Source organism: Myotis nattereri, assembly GCF_964212035.1.
Source record: "Myotis nattereri genome assembly, chromosome: 16".
In the NCBI taxonomy this organism is placed as follows: domain Eukaryota; kingdom Metazoa; phylum Chordata; class Mammalia; order Chiroptera; family Vespertilionidae; genus Myotis; species Myotis nattereri.
This window is the reverse complement of record NC_138091.1, coordinates 44,547,587-44,564,725: the sequence shown is the minus strand read 5'-3', so window position 1 is coordinate 44,564,725 and position 17,139 is coordinate 44,547,587. Positions and strand designations below refer to the sequence as shown.

Below are 17,139 nucleotides of genomic sequence, written 5' to 3'. Positions count from 1 at the left end.
TCAAATGTGCCAAAGTCTGTCCCACCACAGAGCCCTCATAGATGCTATTTGATTATCCAGAAACACTCATTCACCCAGACATTTCCATGTACGTACACATCCCTCAGGTCAATGTACCGGTCACCTTCTCCGAGAGGCTTTCCCTCGCCATCCTAAAATAAGCACCCTCCCTACTAATTACTCTCTATTCCCTTATCTTGCTTTCTTTTAATAATATCTAACAATACTTGAAATCCTATTATTTCATTTATTTACTTGTTTGTATATGATAAATGAAGGAATAGTATGTAGAAATACTTCTTTTTAAGGACAATGTGGACATTTCTCTAGGTGTATCATTCCTGGCAGATTTTCCAATACCTGAAGATACAACCTTATTGACGACAAATCTCTTACAGTGAGAAATTTTCGATATAGCAACAAATAAGGTCTATCGCTTTACAATCACTGGCAAGTCCCTTTAACTGCCATTCTTCTGCCACAAGGTTTCCCACAGTTCTGTTTTTTTAGTTATAACCCATCATGTGGTTTTCTCACACAGCATTTTCATCTTAACCTTAATTCACAGAAAAAAAATGCGGGTAAAATTAATATTAATTCTTACCTGCATGCCCTAAATATACCTAAGTCATTTCCCAAGTTCTCAGGGGGGTAAATGAAAGTCGGCAATTACTTTAGAGATAGTCTAGTCTAGTTTCCGTCATACACAGGAACCAAGACTAGTGGGTACACGCAACACAGTCCACAGGTGAACTCTAAACTGACTCCCAGCCTTTCACAAAGTTAGAGAAAAAGACATCTAGTTAATAACAGGGCTTGGGTAAATAATATAATACGTATGTCCTAATAAACATACTTGACAAACTAAACCATATATATATATATATATATATATATATATATATATATATATATATGACTTTGTTGATTTTTAGAGAGAGAGGAAGGGAGAGAGATATATAAACATCAATGATGAGAGAGAATCATTGACCAGCTGCCTCCTGCAAGCCCCCTACTGGGAATCGATCCCACAACTCAAGCATGTGCCCTGACCAGCAATCGAACCAGTGACCTCTTGGTTCAGGGGTTGACACGCAACCACTGAGCCACACCGGCGACAAAATAGACTTCTGCCATTTTTTAATGCACCACTAATTTCCTGGAAATACCTATCTGTTGAGGCTTTATCTTGTTTAGTGGCTCAGAGAAGAGTGAGACAGGACTTTTAAAAACTCTTTGGGGAGTACTTGCCTTAGTATCTCTGGGAGGACACACACAAAACAAATATGCTTAAGTCCATATTAATATTCTGTTAATCTGTTTATAACTTGCCAGTAAAGTTCTGTTACGGCCTGTCACTGGATTAAAACAAGAGAATTATAACAATCCTCTCTTAAGGTGCCATTTTGATAGTAATTAGAATATTGCTACCATGTGGCATACATTTTTTGTGTACTAAAAGTATCCCTTCTACTTAATTTTGTTTTAGGAAAGGGACACAGCAAGTAGGCGATGGAGGGATGGGCGTTTTGGAAGATCTACTGATCCTACAGGCAGGCTAACAAAGCCAGGATGACCGTAGGAGTAAGGATGAGTTTCCCGCTGGCATCACTGTGGACTGGTATCAAACAAGTGGACTGATAGTGAGCAGCTGCATGATCAGATTCTAAAATGAGCAACAAGCAAAAGAGGGAAAAGGTGGGGTCAGTCAATGTTAAAAATATTTTTCAGGGGAAGAAAAGCTATTAAATATTGATTGGCTGCTTAAGTGTTTTGAGCACATTTCAAAGGTCAATGATATGATTCGAAATGCCTCCACCTTCTAGAACTGAGAAACAGGCCATTTGTATTATCCTACACGTCTTTCTAGCAACTAAAACAAATAATTCAACAAACGTGTTCTGGGTGGTCACTATGGGCCCGGCAATTTTCTAAGTGGTAGGAATACAGCAGTAAATAAACTGCATGGATTTTATGTCCTTAGTGGAGAGAAACAAAGTCAATAACTAAATGACTTTGTATTAGAAGTACCCTAAAAGCCAACCTCAAGTACTTAAGAGTATGATAAGTAATTTGGGGAAAAAAGAGAGCAGGAAAAAGAGATAAGATGTAAATAACTCATTTGTGTTCGTTGTTATGACAGAGTAGATTTTATAATGTAACAATATTCTTATAACATTCATAGGTATATAAATATTCCATGTTATAGATTACAGCTTTCATAGTTTTAAAAACCAATTATTAGTATATCTCCACTCCTAAAGTACATTATTTGTATATTATACTATACAATACATACTATACATATAATATATATAACTTATTGATGACAAGTTCTTGGTCAAGAATATAATCTAGGATAAATTAACACCAGGTCTTTTAAGTGAAACACAATGTACTTTTGGATATTTCTTTATGGAGGGTTTTGAGGAAGGAGCCGGTTTTTGTTTGTTTTTTAAGCCTACAGCACCCGGTATTCCCAGGCGGTCTCCCATCCAAGTACTAACCAGGCCCGACCCTGCTTAGAAGGGGCCGGTTTTTTAAAAAGTGAAACCCTACTGAATTGTAAACCAAAGATTTCAGATGGCAATGATTTTCAATTCTAAAAAACAAAATTAAGTTCACTAGTCAGTCACTCCACCCTAAATTCATATAATGTAGCCTAAATCAAATAGAAATGTTGGTCATCAGTATCATTAACAACTGGAAAAAGAATAGTAAAGACTGAAACTCTTTGGGAAGAGCTCATTTCCAAAAGAAGAAAAGACATTAGTTTTACAACTAAAATGTATAAACTATTTCATTTTATTATGTTTTGGTTGTCCAGTACTTCAATTTTTGCTCATAAAATATAAACGGAAGTTTTCAGCTTACCTTCAGGCTGGTATGAGAACGTGGCTGACTTAATTCCTGAAATTTCCATTGCTCCGATCCAGGGGTCTCTCCACCTTTCTGAGTGTCAGGTGTAAGCAATCCTTCTCCCGCAGGTAGAGGGAAAAGCCCTAGTGATATAGGGCGTTCTTTTCTATATGGAGAGGGGAGGAAAAATTAAGTATTCATTCATTTTTTAAAATTCTTTATTCATCATGATTATAAGCAATACTCCTGGGCGGTTATTATTTTAGAATCATTACTCTTAAATAATATTGTCTGCCTATCTGAACAAGCAGACTTACCAAGAAAAAATATAGGTCCACAGAAGTTTAAATTAGCCCGAAGAAATCAACTAAGAAAAGCAGTAAGAAATGATTTAGGAAATGTTATAAAGTACTGATGAGTTCCTTGCCCAGAAAGCAGCCTGGGGTCTGCTTTCACAGAGAGAATAAGTGCCAAGTTTTCACTCATGCTTAGGTTAGCCCTAGTGAAACTCATAACCTCTCCTTTGGAAGTGGTCCCAACCTCTGCCTCTAGACTTCCCAAGTCCTCACACTCACCCCAAGATGTTTACCCAACCTTCTTCAGGGTATTCCTTTTCGGCCTGAAGGAAAATCAACATATGATCTAAATCAGGGCTACTGATTAAACAGTAAAAAGAGCTCAACAGAGTTTTATCCCATAAAGCAAGAACAGAACCCATGTATGAGTTTCTTTCAATCACAGTACATATGAAAAAAACCATTGTCAGTTTTTCCAAACAAGGAGGCCAAAAATGCTATGAGAGACTGTAGAGAGTTTCCATTGCTTTGTGGGGAATTTCAATTAACAAGAGTTACAATTTCAATAATAATAGAATTGCAACAAGAAACTTGTCCTTTGCTGATGCATAGAAGATTCAAAATCAAAGGGATTTGAAAACAAGCCTACTGCAAGGTTATCCTAGGTCACTAGCTCGAAAGTGTGGAAACTGGCAAGAAATGAGACACTAAAAGTTTGGAGCTCTATCTCTCCTACTAAGGCTGAATATAACTTAGAATAGAAACTCTGAGGCTATAAATAAAAGTAGCAAAATATTTGGTTTTGCTAAATAAGTATTTTATTCTGTAAATTCACTTCTATACAACTTAAGCCACTTTTGAAATGTGCCCTCAATTAACACAAAGGGTTTCGCAAATGACAATCAGAAAAAGATTTATAAAACTGTCAGAAAACTTTAAGAAAGTTTAGGTGAAGCAAAGGGGTCCAGAGACTGCATTTAAAAATATATATTATTGATTTTTTACAGAGAGAGAGAGGGAGAGAGATAGAGTTAGAAACATTGATCAGCTGCCTCCTGCACACCCCCTACTGGGGATGTGGCCGAAACCAAGGTACATGGCCCTGACAGGAATCGAACCTGGGACACTTTAGTCCGCAGGCTGACGCTCTATCCACTGAGCCAAACCAGTTACGGTTAGAGACTGCATTTTATTAGGTCGTACGCACAAGAAAATAAAATAGGACTTTATCAGAGTTAATTATTCATCACTTCTTCACACTCAGGCTACTTTTCCTGTTTAATTTAGGAGGAAAATTTGAATGCAGGTAGTACACAATAAAGTACCAGGTAATAATTAATGCCAAAACCAAGTTTGTGACAATGAGCCACCAAAATAACCAAATGACAAAAATTAAAGTAACTTGTCTACTATTCTGTTTATACCAATTATTCCCAAATGCTGGTCAGCAACAAAGTTTTCATAATTTCACTGCAAAAACAGGCATTATTTATTTCCTTAACGGATAACACAGCACATACTTTACACACATTCATTTCCATGTATCATAGAACCGGTTCTTTCTTGGGAATGACCCTTTTCTACATCTCTGCTTCTTTGATTTTAAAATGCTCTTTCTTTCATCAAATGATGACAGTAATTGGAAAGTGATTTTTTTAAATGTCCATATTCGGCAAAACAAAAAGTTGTTGACTTGATGTTTATCCCTCAACATCAAGTTGAGGGATAATTTAAAGTTCTAAGAGCTACTAGATGACTTCTTTTTTATCTTTTTTAAACATATCCTAATGACATAAACAAAAAGCTGACCGGGAATTTAATAGATGCAATTTAATAGAAAGCTCTCTAACCCAAAATGTAAAGACAACCAGGAAGATATTACAGACATCATGTGAACCCATCAAACTGCTAACAGATATCAAAATACAGGCCAATCATCAGAATGATCTTCTATATGAATGACAGCATGTTCATCTTCCCACATCAAATACTACTGAAAAGTGTAAAACTACGGGGGAAGGAGTCTGCTGTGCATCCAAATGTTACTTTCCTACTCCTGTTAATTACAAGAATTATTCACACCTCTTTATCTTGATTTTATTAATCATTCAGATACTCTTCTATAGGGAGGGAACTTCCTTCAGAGATCTGCAGCTATCTGTCACTATCTGTCAAGAGGGTCAATGGTGCTCTGGGTTACACTGTGCCAACTCTTGAAAAATAACCTTACTACATATATCTTCTCTCCTCCTTTTCCTGATAAATTACATAAGAGTTAGAGGGAGGGAGAAGGCATGTAATTAATTATGCAAGTCAGTTAGAGTCTTACTTTTGAGAAGAAACCCACAAGGTGAACATTCGTTCGGTGCTATGTCGGTATGCATGTTTAGTACTCTACGCATTGAATGCTTCAGTAAAATTCACAGAAGAAACTATAGAATGGAACACATGTGGGAAAGTATCAACGTGGCAGATTTAAACCTAAGATGTTTCAATGCCATTATTATCTAAAAACAAAGTTATCATCAACCCGTTACATTCTTTTTAAACTGACTCAGTTCAATGTATCTATTTTTAGTTGTTTATTGAAATGTTACCTTATGCATAAATCACTTCACAAATATTCTTCAGTTATATTAACATTTAAAATAAATAATCATTAATAAAATCTACTATATATTTATAAAGGAGAGTAAAAAAAGATTACATTTGTTCAGTACAATGTGATAAGCACTGAAACGAATAATTTATTTACATTTTCGATTAATCCTCACAAGGAAATAGAGATTATTTTCCCAGTTTTCAGATTAGGAAAAGTGATGCTCAAAGACTGTAGACACTAGTAGTTGGCAGCGATAGGTTTCAAAGTCAGACCTGTTTGACTCCGAGGCCCATGTCCTTTCCTTGGAACTACCTGCTTCTTGACAATTTAATCTTCATATTGAAGACTTTTGTGTCAAGGAACTTCTCAATTTAATCATGTTATTTGATCGATAAGATAGCTGGGGCTAAAATAGTTCTGCTAATAAGGGGGAACATATACTAGTAAGTATAAATATTATTTACTTGTTTAATTATATATCTTGCAACTGATCAAGTATAAAATAATTATTTCACCTGATTTTTGAAACCTCCCTAGTGGGGTAAAAACCTCCAAGGTGGAAACTCTGGAACAAAGAAACTAAGCAATTTGCCAAAGGTCTACCAGCTAACAACACGTGACAGAACATGTGTATCTAACTCCAAAGCCTCTTACCCTCCGCACAGCACAGCACTGACTTCTCAGACAGAATGGAAACCTAACACAGCCTTTAAAATCAATCTCATTTTAATATTCTACATGTTCTTGAGTTAAGGTATATTTAAGTTCCTAAAAGCCTAGGTATACATACACACACACACAAACACACACACACACACACACACACACACACAAATCTTTTATATACTAAAATATACACAAGTAATGAGATTGCTCCTGATTTTTATAAAATCAGGAAAGGAAATAAATGACCAACCATAAAATTTAATTTCTGGGTCTTAAGCTAATGTTGAACATGAATTGACCTGTGAATTAAAAAGAACACACAGAAGGAATTTACTACTTTAATTCTTCTTGATTTATCTAAATCCACAATTAGGAGTTAAGTATTTTAAACATTTAAATAATAAAAGCTATGCACTATGTACCTTCACTTAAAACCATAGGCAAAGTAGAAAGCTGAACAGGTCAGATAGTTTTAGTTTGATGAGTTAGAAACAAAAGAAACCAAAACCTTCCATCTCTAAAACGTAGAAGATGGTTCTTATAGGGTGCAAGCAGAGTGAGCAGCAGAAAAGCTAGAGATTAATGACTACCCCCACAAACAGGCATGAATATTTGTCACCCAAGTCTACAAAGAAAGGGCAACAACTGACTAAACAATAGTGAATAGGCTTTGTAAAGCTTTCACAACTTTGATGTGTAGATAATGGAGGAAAATGCATTTCTTGCCCTGAAAGGTTTATATCCTTTCACTTAAATACAATTTAGAAGGAAGATTAATTTAAATGCTCAGTCCTCATTAGCTGCTATCAAAATTTGTAAAAATAATGACTGAACCTCTATCAGTCAAAGGATAACTGAAATAAAATAAACACCTACGGCCTGTGTCTAATAGCCTGCAAGTCCCAGCATGAAAGATATTTGCCCCTAAATGCTCAGATGCTAACCAGAGGTTGTATAAACTTGGGCTGGAACTCCACTTCTGCTCTCCCCTCGCTCTTTCAATACTGCTTAAAGCAGCACACACTGACCTTGTAGGTTAAGTACAATATGAAAACCCCTTTCCTAAGTCCAACGGTTCCAAACACAAAGCAGCATCCCTAAGTGATGGCCTACAAATGAATACAAGTAAAAATAGAAATCCTAGCTTCAGGCCATTTTCCATTGTTTCAATCTGCAACAGAAATGGTTGCAAAGCAGACCCATGAAGCTAAAAAAAATTGAGAAAAACCAACTAAACAGGGGCTGTGAAGAGAGACTGGAGTACCTGAGTATCCTTGGTAGGTTCTGCGTCAGAGCTGGCACACCGGTAGAAATAGAAAAGTGCACAAGCAGCAAAACAGATAGCGATACTAAGATAGCAGAATTAATGACCACCGCCCCGCCAACAAAGCCAAACACCAACAGCAGCATGCATCCGGGACTCATGGCGCTGTGCGGGCATGGTGAAACGCCCGAACCAGGAGGCCTACACGGGGGCCAACGGAGTATCTTTGTAGTGAGGATCTGTCATTCAGCTGCTGCCACGAAAACAATGCCATCAGCAGCAGCTTTCCACTCCATCCTGCAGCAGCTCCGAAGCGATGACGTCACCCCGTTCTCCCCACCTCAAAACCAGAGAGCTGCTGCTCCTAGCATTTATGCAGCTATCCTGAGCGACAGGCAGCCTATTAACTACGTTCCTCTCCACCAAGAGTCCTGGCTTAGCTCATTGGCTACAATGCTTGCAGATCTACATAATTTATTCACACTCCTACATCAAACACAAGTCTCACTAGCTAACCCTTTCAAACGTGCCTCTCTCTAACAAAAGGACTTTAGACCAGGAGGACTGGAAAATTTTCAGCGTTCCCACAAATCAGAAAAATTTAAGCCTACTGTAATATACATTATTAGAAAGCAATCAAAATATCTCGATAATGCTGCTTATATGGAATGGCTCACAATTTACATCTGAAATAATGAAAGCTGTTTCTGTTTTTCTATGCTATTCTTTACTATAGCATTCCAACCACAGTAGAGAGCTTTTGAAACAGCCTAACTATTGTTCCAGGATTAAAGAACAGAGAGAAACAGACATAGGCAGGTTATTTCGCTTTGATCTCAAGGCAAACGTATAACACAGCTTACCTAATTCTACTATGAACTGCAGATTCTAGTTGTTCACTCCCTGAGAGCTGATGAAGTTTTGTCCTTTCTAAGTGTTCCATATAATTATGGATCATCTGTTTTGAAGAAAAAAAATACACAAAAATTTAAAAATAATACCTGGAATAAAACAAAAAGAACTTTTTTTACACATTTCTTATTTATCAGATTATCCATAATTCCATATAAAAGAATATTGGGATGAAATGGGGGGGGGCATGAAGGAGGTGGAAGAGGGCAAATGGGGAATAAACGGGAAGGAAAGTGGCGACTTTGGGTGATGGGCGCACAATGCAGTATGCAGATGTTTGAGTTGTGCACTTGAAACCTGTATGGTGTGGTTAACCAATGTCACCTCAATAAAATTTTTTTGAACGGCAAAGGAATATGCAAATGCTACATTTAAGGACGCTGGTAGCCATAAAAGTAGCCAACATATTGCTGAGCACTGCAAAAAGCTATTTTTCACATTGTGATGCCATTAAATGATATAATTTTGACATAAATAGCAGAAATTAGGATATAGACACTGGGGAGGAGGTGATATAAGTGGTAAAATAAATAATAGAGGGCATCTGAGAAGTCCATTCAGCAAAATGGAAAACAACAAAGAAATTAACATAACACTTGAGAAGAAATTGACAAGGAGAAAATCTGGGATATCCTCAGAAGAGCTTTTAGCTGTGAAAGTTTTTTGTTTAACAAAACCATACCCTTATGTGGTGATTCTATTTTACAAAGGATTCAGAGTATGGATCACTCAATTTAATTAAGTAATTAAATTAAATGCCAATGTTTTTATTTCTTATTTCTACATATTTAGTTGAAAGAATGCTAATATATTTTCTCCTTTGATTGCTAATTTACTGGTATAATTACGTAATGTAATTATCTATAACAACAGCACATTAAAACAAATAAAAAATCAGAGCACTAAAAAAAAAAAAAATCAGAGCACTGTGATTTTGTGTCTTGGATACACAGGCTGAATAGGGAAGCGAAAGCTTCAAGAATATCAAGTACATAAACTGCCAAGAAATGCTACAGTCCTATTTAATTCTTAATAATCTATAGCTCCATTTTTAAGAAACCTAAATCTGGCATTAGAATATGTAAAATGCAATAAGTTTCAATCATAAAATCAAAAAGGCTATTCTAGATACTAACATTATATAAATAAGAAAAATGAATTTTAAAAAATAACAAAAAGGCCAAACCAATGGACATGGACAACAGGGGGATGAGAGCATGCGTGGGGACGGGAGGAGGTTGGGGGTAATGGGGGGATGAGGATACACCTGTAATACCTTAACTAATAAAGAAATTAAAGATTAAAAAAAATAACAAAAGGTATGTCAGCAACTTAAAGGGATGTAAATATTAAGAGTAGGACATAAAAAAAAGGTTGATATCTTTCTTGGGAATATTGCCTGAATTCTTAAAACTGTAGCATGAAATATATTTGGAAATTTCTAAACTTTAGTGGTATGAAGGTAGGTTTCAAACTTAATAATTTAAATATTATTGTAATCTAAAGAAAACTATTGACAGAAAAAAATTTAACAAAAATTTGTTTTTTAATTTTAAAACCTGCTTTTGTTGTAAAAGTTTTACTTGGTGTTCATGTACCATCATTATATATAAATCAATTTGAAAGTTATTAACATAAAATAAACAAAACAGTAAACTCTGGTGCATGAGTTAAGATGAGTAATTCTATTGAATCAAACATAAAGTAAATAATTAATCAAGTTTTTCCCCACTAAGACTAACCCAAACAAGAAATAGGTCAGGCAAAGAAAAATTAATATAAAATTGCATGAATATGGTATGTGAAAGTATTTTTTAACTTTTAAATTTATATACTTATTTTAAATTTACAGATTTTCTCTTTACCACCACTTAACAGTTTTGCAAAAATACAGGTTTTGTCTTTGTCTTTGTGTCAGCAAGCCAGAAATAATGAGCTGTTTTCTTCTTGTATCTGGAAGAACTTTAAGGAAAAAAATTTAAGTGAGACTAATATAACAAAGTGATGTTTGGGCCAAATAGATATCAATTTACATCTTCAAATCGTTTTTAAAAGCCTAAGTTGAATTCTTTTATACTGGATAGTAATCATGTAAAATTGATTAGTTCAAATGGAAGAATCTAAGTTTCATTAAGCAATTCAGATGAATTGCTAGCTATGGTCAACTATGTTCTAACTGCCATTAGCTGATTGGCTTTTGGGCCAGAATTCAGGTCTCTCTGACTCAGTCAACTGAGCAGGTAAGCATTATGGGACTCACGCTATATCTTGCCTTTTAGTCTATTCTGTAGGCAGGCAATAAGCTCATTGTCCTTTCTTCCTTACACCCACAAAAACCCCAACCCTTAAGCATTTCCTGACATCTGAAATAAAATATGCACTACTTCTATAAATGCACAAAAGAGTAGAAAAAATAAATGATACAATAAAAAAAAATTGTAACTATAGGGCTTCACAATGTAGCTCTGGTCTTTAAAAATCATGAATGGGAGGGCAGGATCAGTGGTGCTAGAAAGAAGAGAGAGGCAAGAGGAAAATGGGATAAGCTTAGGCAAGCTACTACTGGGTCCACCAGCCCATTCCTCCTGATCTCAGGTATGCTCATTTATTCACACAGAGTCAGGTGTCAATTCCAAAACCCAAAGCTAGAGTCATGAAGGATTCCAAGCACACTGTCTGGAAAATACCAATCCCCTCCCACCTGGAAAAATCTTCACAGCTTTGACTAAAATGCAAAAGCAAGGCAATAGTGAGGTTTTGGAAACAGTGGCATGGATCTCTTTCGTCATGTTGACCTTGAATCTTTCCATATGCGGCCAAAAATCATATATCTATATCTGCAGAGTTTCTCTTCTTAAAGTTGTTGAGATAGCATAAAGCAAAGAGGCACAGAAAAATTTCTAGTGCATTTAACATCCATGTATTCCACAACCTAAAAGCATTATTGAAAATTCAGGCAATGGAATCAGACAACCTAGGTTCAAATCCAGTCATATCCCAGGCATGGGGTTTGGGACAAATTATATTCTCTTTCTAAACTTCAATGTGTAAAATGGGTTTGGTCAGAGGATAAAATGAGAATGCATTTAAACACTCCCTGATGTAAGACCAGGGTTCAAGTTTTCGGTGAGTAATATTAAGAGTTTGTACATATGTGGCCAAGTGCCTCACAATTACTTGATGTTTATATTTCCTACACTGCCCTCTTCTTTTTTTTTTTTTTAAGATATTTTATTGATTTTTTTACAGAAAGGAAGAGAGAGGAATAGAGAGTTAGAAACATTGATCAGCTGCCTCCTGCACACCTCCTACTGGGGATGTGCCCGCAACCAAGGTACATGCCCTTGACCGGAATCAAACCCGGGACCTTTCAATCCGCAGGCCGACGCTCCATCCACTGAGCCAAACCGGTTAGGGCAGCCCTCTTCTTTAAGCATGTGTTCTTTTAAACAAATTCAGAAATGTGTACAAAATCCTGGATTTGACTAGAGAACAAGTTATTCACTCACCAAAGAAGCCATAGATTCCCCCTAAGCAGTAAAAAGTGATATTTAAACACTTTTGTGCCTATTTTAAAAGCTTACCTGAGTTGGTAGTAATCATGAAAAAATGAAGGTTAAATCCTTTCTCTGAAGGTTTCCAGAATTTACCTTTAAAGGACACCTGGTTCATTAATATTGGATAGCTATTTATAATTGTTAATTAAATGATATTTTTCCTACAGAAAAATGGGGACTAGAGTGGAACACCCCACATTTCAAAGCAGCTACCTCTGTGTTACATAAACTTTCCTAGAGGCAGAGCAAAATAAAGAGAGCCTGCTAGTATCAGGGCAGAGGACAGAAGCTGCTTGTGCCAAAGGGAGGGGCCGGATGAAAAGAGCTGCCCTGCTTCATGTGAAATTTACTGCCCAGGCCCAGCTCTCTGAATTGGTATTTAAGATTTCTCCTGAGATCTTTTTTTCTTCTTGGACTGTCCTTCTCTGAAGGAACAGGACAGAAAAATTATTACAGCTTTTTACTTGAAGGTGTCAGGTTTTTCTGTAACAACATCACTTTTATTAAATAAATATGTGAGAAAAAATATGAAATTTCACTTTACAGTGATTTTTCAAGAATGCATGTATTTTAAGCATGCTTCAATTTAACACATCCTAATTTAGTAATCATCCATTATTACAAAGGTTAGAACTTCAATGAAAAAAACCAAAAGGATTATTCATCACTATCAATTATTTCTGGTACATAAACATATTCCTGCTTATAATTATGGCACTGATAAGCACTACATACAGGGCATTTTTCAGTCACTGACATAAATGATGTAAAAAGAACCAAGAGCCCTAGCCAGTTTGGCTCAGTGAATAGAGTGTCAGCCCACAGACTGAAGGGTCCCAGGTTCAATTCAGGTCAAGGGCATATACCTCATTTGTAGGCTCCATCTAGGTTCTAGCTGGGGCATGTGGGAGGCAACCAATCCATGTGTCTCGCTCTCTCTCACATTGATGTTTCTCTCTCTGTCTCCCCCCCCCCTTCCACTCTCTCTAAAAATCAATGAAAAAAATATCCTCAGATGAGGTTTAACAAAATAAAATTTAAAAAGAACCAACAATAGGCCTTTACCAATCAATTGTTTTTTTAACAGTCTTGATATCCATCAAGTGCCATCTCATTAAAATGTGGACATTTTTTTCATACGGAAAAGGCTGTTGGGAAGCTGTTCCTGTCTTCCCAGAGCTTTATGGTTCCAGCCTTCTGTGGCCAGTCTTTTCCCTCTGCCACTGAATTCCAATTCTGTGACACTTCATGCTTCCTGTGTGGCTACATAAGCTAAGATAGTAATAATCAAACCTTATGTGCCAGGAAGAAATTCAAACCTCTCTCCAAGAAAGCATTAAGCACATTATTCCAAAGTAAATGAAACTGAGTGCAGTGGGTTTTATCTTCCTAAAGCGACAATCTATAGGTCTCTACCAGAGGTAGGATAAGAGATTACACAAACTGGTGAAAGAAAATGGAAGCAGAAGACTGGAACCATCCCGATCATGGGAGAGGTTGGACTAGAAAGGGAAAAAGAGAAATTCTCATTTTTTCCTTAAACAAATATAAAAATTCTGTATGTTTAGATATGTGACCCTCAGACTGATCATGATACACCAGAAATGATTTTCACATTAAGGAGATACAAACAAAAGCAACAAATGAAAGGCTGACAATCATAAAAAGAAGGTTAAAAAAAAAACCTCAAGTACATTTCCTAATTTGCTTTGGAGAGATTATGTGCTGGGGTTGTTACTTTAAAATACTAAAAATTATTAAAACTGTAACTTTAAATATATAAGTGCTATATTTCATCCAGAAAACCTGTTTTAGAGTCATTTCCATTTACTACATTATAATTTGTGTTTATGTTATTTGTTATAAGCTTAATGCAAATAAGTCCTTTATACTGGATAATAACTATAGAGACTCCTACACATAATTTACCAATCCATCATTTCTCAACTGTTAACAGAATAAATTAAATCAATTCTCTCATACTAGCAGTGTGTATACTTTTTAATATGCACACAGAAGCTTTTACTTGGTTAGCCAAAAAAACAACTATTAGAGGCACACTAATTCATCAAATGAAAAGGTAATTTCAAATAAAAAATATATTAAAAGTCAACATTTGGTAATTAGGCAAATGTTATAGGAAATTTAATGTGTTCTTAAAATAAATCCCAAGAAATATACTGACTGATTTTCAAAGAAAAATTAAGACATAATTTCTAAAGTTATGTTTTTAATCTCAATATTAGCATATAAGAACAACCCAGAAACCCACCTCAGTGTGTCTTTGATGTAATGCATTATATTCCTTCTTCAGTTCTGCTTCTCTTTCTTCAAGTCTGCTAACTGAAATTAAGATACATACACTTAATCAAAACAAAATAGAAGAAATTTACTTGAAAATTCCATCTTAAAATCTTGGAATGGGTTATTTATAATCCTTAGCAAGTTTAGGGCTCAGTGTTCCATATGAAATTCTTCACAAAGCTAGTAACCTCATTTTATCATCCCTAACAAATAGAACTTTCAGAGGGGGGATAAATTGGGTTTTAAAAAATTAAACACCAGATTGCTTTTCCTAATATCCATGTTTATCAAGTCATCGCCCTAAGTAGGTTTTTTACATGATATAAAATTAAGTCTTTCAACAACACTTTATAAATCATCTCAAAGAAGTTTTAACCCAGGATCAGGGCCCAAATCACTGATTTCTAACATTATTCAAGCTCTTTTTCCCTACTGAGCCATATGTGAAAAAGTCATTGTAAGTACTTTTTCTCCTTCGGGTCTTAATTTCAGGGACTTATCTTCTTTTATTTAGCTCCCTCTGCTGATGGAGTTTGTGAGTGGCACTGATTTGGAGTAGTACTCACGGAGTATAACTTTATGATATACATACATACAAACATATGTATGTATATATTTACATTTTTTACTAGAAAAAAAGTCTTTGAAAAAAGTTTTAGAATGTTGGGACAGGATTTCACGGGAAAGGGTGGTAATAGAGAGGACTGATTCTGATAGGAGGTGGAGCTCAAGCAGGACCACAAAGAAACTACAGGCACTAAAGACAGATGGTGATGAGAGTACTGGGCACTGTTACCACAGAGACGGGAACACGAATCATGCTGGTGGTAAGACAGAGGGGAGACTGGCCAGCCTGGTGGAGCCCACACTGACTAAGAAGCAGTGAGAGATAGTCTGCTGGGAGAAACAAAACTGGTGCTAGCAGAGCTCAGAAAGGTATATACTCAGCCCTAGCTGGTTTGGCTCAGTAGATACAACGTTGGCCTGGGGACTGGGTTTGATTCCAGTCAAGGGCACATGCCCGGGTTGTGGGCTAGATCCTCAGTAGGGGGCGTGCAGGAGGCAGCCGATCAATGATTCTCTCTCATCATTGATGTTTCTAACTCTCTCTCTCTCTCTCTCTTCCCCTTCCTCTCTGAAAGCAATAAAAATGTATTTTTTAAAAAGGTAGATACTTGCCAAAACCGGTTTGGCTCAGTGGATGGAGCGTCGGCCTGCGGACTGAAAGGTCCCAGGTTCGATTCCGGTCAAGGGCATGTACCTGGGTTGCGGGCACATCCCCAGTAGGAGATGTGCAGGAGGCAGCTAATCGATGTTTCTCTCTCATTGATGTTTCTGACTCTCTCTCTCTCTCTCTCCCTTCCTCTCTGTAAAAAATCAATAAAATATATATATTTTTTTTAAAAAAAGGTAGATACTCATTTAAGTCTGTTTGAAGGCCTGATATTAATTGGACATGCTCTCTTCGTGTAAGGGTCGGCTACCTACAAACAGGCAAGGCTGCATCAGAAGGCTGTAGAATTAACTGCTGTGAACTATCACAGCACACGTACTAATGTTTTCATATGCCTAATGTTAACACATCAGAGACCAAACAACACATAGCGTGTGCTGTCGCTAAACTCGTGTTGGTTTGTATAGATAGCTTTACTTGCCACGTTTGTTTGAATATTTTGAAAATATGTCACTAATTTGGAAAACTGTAGCTCTGACTTTTGTTTCTAATGAAGCCTCTATGTTGGCTCATTAAATTTACACCTGCGAATAAACACACACTTTAGTTCCCATGGTGCACACTTGATTGTGCCAGGCAAGTGTTGAGAACATGTGCTACTCATCCTGCGGCTGCAAGCAATAAAAAGCAAACTTGTAATGCAGATGTGCTGTGATAGCACAATATGTACTGAAACCATTATTTTTAGTACAACTTCTCCGCTTTTTATTTAAAAACAGGAAATCCAACAAATTGAGATATTCGGTAACAATTTCAAAATAAATATTTTCTACTATTTGTCAATTAAATTTATCTGAAAGCTTAATCCTAAAACTACTGGGTAAACCTTATCTATTTTTAATTGAACATATTTAAGATTTTCTTGGTATTATGCAGCAACAACAAAAACAACAAACAAAAAAACCCTGGAGGCTGAGGCTAAAATAAAACCACAACTATCACCTAAAACCCTCAATTTCAAATTTGTGTCCTACAGTAAACCTTCATTGTTCTTGTCAGTTAACTTCATATCAATTCATAAAATAAACTTATGTCATCACTAACAGCTAACATTATTAGTACTCATTATATTATGTGCCATGCACTGTTCTATGTATTTTATATTAACTAACTTATTTGAGCCTGACATTAATCTTATAATGAAAGTATTATTACATTCATTTTAGAAATGAGGTAACTAAAGCAAAGAGGAGTTAAGTAACTTGCCTAAAGTCACACAGCTAATAAGTGGCAAAACTAGGATTCCTAACGGAGGAGTCTGGGTCCAGACTCTGTTTTTATTTACCAGGCGATAATACTGCCTCTCAAGAAATACTCTTTTTAATCTGTTTTATATACTGGAGTATAACTTACATTTTTACGTGTGAAACAAACAAACAGGTGTATAGACTACTCATGGAAAGAACCTAGTCACAGACAGTTACTTCAACTCAAAGGTTTCAAAA

General features: G+C 36.1%; 1 protein-coding gene across 4 annotated transcripts in view; it reads right to left on the bottom strand.

Moving 5' to 3' along the window:
* The window catches only part of SPAG9 (sperm associated antigen 9), a 100,482-nt gene that overhangs the window by 49,420 nt on the left and 33,923 nt on the right, over nucleotides 1–17,139 (bottom strand). For 2 of the 4 annotated variants that reach the window (XM_081109696.1, XM_081109697.1), the window contains exons 3-5: nucleotides 14,429–14,499; nucleotides 8,551–8,645; nucleotides 2,875–3,025 (exon numbers count right to left, since the gene is read on the bottom strand). In XM_081109696.1, coding sequence (XP_080965822.1) covers nucleotides 2,875–3,025; nucleotides 8,551–8,645; nucleotides 14,429–14,499 — 317 coding nt within the window. Of the gene's footprint in view, nucleotides 1–2,874; nucleotides 3,026–7,687; nucleotides 8,154–8,550; nucleotides 8,646–14,428; nucleotides 14,500–17,139 lie in introns of those variants that run through there. The other 2 variants (XM_081109698.1, XM_081109699.1) reach the window with 1 other exon arrangement.